This window comes from Priapulus caudatus, unplaced genomic scaffold (genome assembly GCF_000485595.1).
Source record: "Priapulus caudatus unplaced genomic scaffold, Priapulus_caudatus-5.0.1 Scaffold211, whole genome shotgun sequence".
Taxonomy (NCBI): Eukaryota; Metazoa; Priapulida; class Priapulimorpha; order Priapulimorphida; family Priapulidae; genus Priapulus; species Priapulus caudatus.
In genome coordinates this window covers 299389-302163 of record NW_014577272.1, presented here as the reverse complement: position 1 = coordinate 302163, position 2775 = coordinate 299389, and the positions used below count along the sequence as shown (strand labels likewise).

At 47.3% G+C, this 2775-nt stretch overlaps 1 protein-coding gene across 1 annotated transcript in view; it reads right to left on the bottom strand.

Moving 5' to 3' along the window:
- LOC106807380 (lysine-specific histone demethylase 1A-like) overlaps positions 1-2775 on the bottom strand; it is a gene marked incomplete at its 5' end in the record, with an annotated part of 37111 nt that overhangs the window by 9917 nt on the left and 24419 nt on the right. The window contains 2 exon segments of the mRNA XM_014809697.1: positions 1571-1575; positions 1929-2024. Of these exon segments, the coding sequence (XP_014665183.1) occupies positions 1571-1575; positions 1929-2024 (101 nt within the window).

The window sequence follows — 2775 nt, the reverse complement described above, 5'->3', positions numbered from 1 at the left end:
GTAGGGGGGGGGGAGGGGCGTTGATGGAAAGTTCACTAACAACACTATCGATAACCATCGTACGTCGAAATATAGTAGTATAATGCTATGATATTGATCAGCACATTCTATCATACGATAGTCGCATATGGTTCCGCGACATATGATATGGTTCCATAACAGTTTACATGATATGGTTTCATTATCCCATCGCCCATCGCATTCACGTCTCCACGCACTTAAAATATTCCGTCATTGGGTGCGTTGATAGCGAGGAGTCATATAAGGAATGCTTTTGCTCAAATGCTTGAATGTATTGCTTGCTCTTCTCATAATATCTGGACGCGGACACTTCATCGTCTGACCTTCAACGACCCGCACTCCTTCGCAAGATTTTATTTTTGCGATGCCATTGTCATTTGAACGTGCAAACATAAAATAAAGATGTCTTCAAACTTCGCACCTTACGACGTACGGCCTCAAGAAATCCGCAGATAACTGAAGAAACGCGTATTATCGCCTCGCTGCAGACGCCTCCCTGTAAAACACACGACCCACTTCGGGCACGAGGCGTAGCGAGGGGGCAGGATATCCGGTTTCGATGCGTGCACGATTCCCGGGGATAATGGCACAGACATACAGCGCGCGGCGTACTGCCCCACTCCAACTCCCGTACAGCAACAGTCGAGCATCTCTCGCACAGCCGCGTAAACTTCTCTATGGTAACGTGTGGGTTACGTGTAAAATATATGCTCAGCGTGCCTGTATAGGCTTCACACTGTAACCTGAGGTTGGCACCAGCTAGCGTAGTTGGGCTCACAACACCCCCTCCTCCATCCATCCATCTCTTTCTCGCTCTCTGTCTCCCCTTCCCCCCCTCTCTCTCTCTCTCTCTCTCTCTCTCTCTCTCTCTCTCTGTGTCTCTCTGCCCCCCTCTCTCTCCTCATCTCGCTCTCTGCCGCTGTCTCCCTCTTCCTCGATCTCTATCTGTCTCTCTTCCTTTCGCATTTCTCAGCGTTCCGTTATGCTCACGCTATTCCGAAGACAGCTATTATCTCTAGGGATCGGGAGAGCGCTATTTTCCCATTGCCACGTAAACGGCAGGGTCAGGCAGTTCCGATCCCCACAAGCACTACATTAATTAGCAGGGCGGGCACAACGTATAATCAAAACTACTCTAAAACGCTCTCAAAATAGATGTAACTATACGTCGACAGCTAACCAGCGATGGCTGCTGCTGCGTTTAACGGCTATATAGCTATAGTGTAAGTTATAATATGCCCGCCATTATTGCCTTTAGGAGTAATATTAGCTCTTGATATATAAATATAGCTAGATATATATAAATATAATATATATATTATTAGGTACATATAGGTTATAGTATATATATTATTTACCTATTTACCTAAATACCCGTAGTATTTTGAGATTACTACATACTTCACATAAAGATTGCATCATACACAGCTCATCATCATTACACACTACAACTACAAGTTTACACAACTCGCGTGTTGGACTTCGGAAAATGTGGAACTGCTTCAATTAAGACTCTAATATTCTCATGATATAATATGTACAAACAAACATTCTCTGGTGTTTCAGCAGAACATGTTGAGGTATTTATTCACAAAATTTCGAAAAACAAATTTTGTCCATTGGATCTGTCACCACCCCCTCTGCCTTTTCCCCTCTATCACATGTCTCGTGTTCAAATGTTGACAAGTTTTGCGATGGAATTAGTGAATAGAAAGCCGAGTGATATCAATCTCCCCCCCCCCCACACACACACATACACGCCCGCTGCCAGGTCTGCCTGCCTGCTGCGTCAGAACTATGCGTGCAGCAGCACCAGCAGCAGCAGCACCAGCAGCAGCAGCACCAGCAGCACTAGCAGCAGCAGCATTGCAACGAATACTCACGTTATAGCATGTATATGTACTCACCATTAGCACCGTATCTAATCTGCCTGATGGCTGTGCTCAGTCTGATATCCAGGCCTTCCGCCAGTGCCATTGGTACACACGAGTAGCCATTTCTCACTGCGAATAACAAAACAGGTAGATCGTTAACATCACGTTTATGTTAACACATGAGACGGAATGCTGTCAATAGATGGAGCCACAATCCACCACTGCTGCGAAGTATGTATGCATAAAGATGGAGGTACATTTTTAGGTACTCTTTATGGAGGTACTCTACTGCGAAGATGAGATAGAGTAGAACTGTAAATGGTTACTACTATACTCCCTCCTTCTTAGCATGCCCTCCATCCCTCTCCTCTTTTTCCCATTCTCTCTCTATTTCTTCTTGCTCCTCCTCCTCTCTCTCTCCTCCCTCTTCTTCTCTTTTTCCCGCATGCTCCCATCACTTCTTCTCCCCCCCTCCCTCCATCCTTTTCTACCATCCTCCCTCCCTCATCCCCCATCTCGTTCCCTCCCGCTATCTCCTTTCTCGCCCTTCTTTCTTTACCGCCCCTGTCAATATCTCTATCCGTTTCCGCTCCATCACGCCTACACAACACGGAACCAGGATATAGCTCGCGTGAGGAGGACCATGGCTTGCGTGGGACCGCTATCAATCACCCAGTATCGCGCAGCTGCTGATGCTACGCCCCCAGCATCCCGCCGTGTGACCGATCATGTGTCGCCCTCCACGACCAGAGATCATCACCACACACTGCCACACATGCTCGCATCCCCGCGGTCACTGCCCAGCAATCTGTCTCCGTGAAGATCGCTATCTGAGCAGCATCAATCGTCTTCCCACTATCCCCCCCTCGCTCTCTCTCTC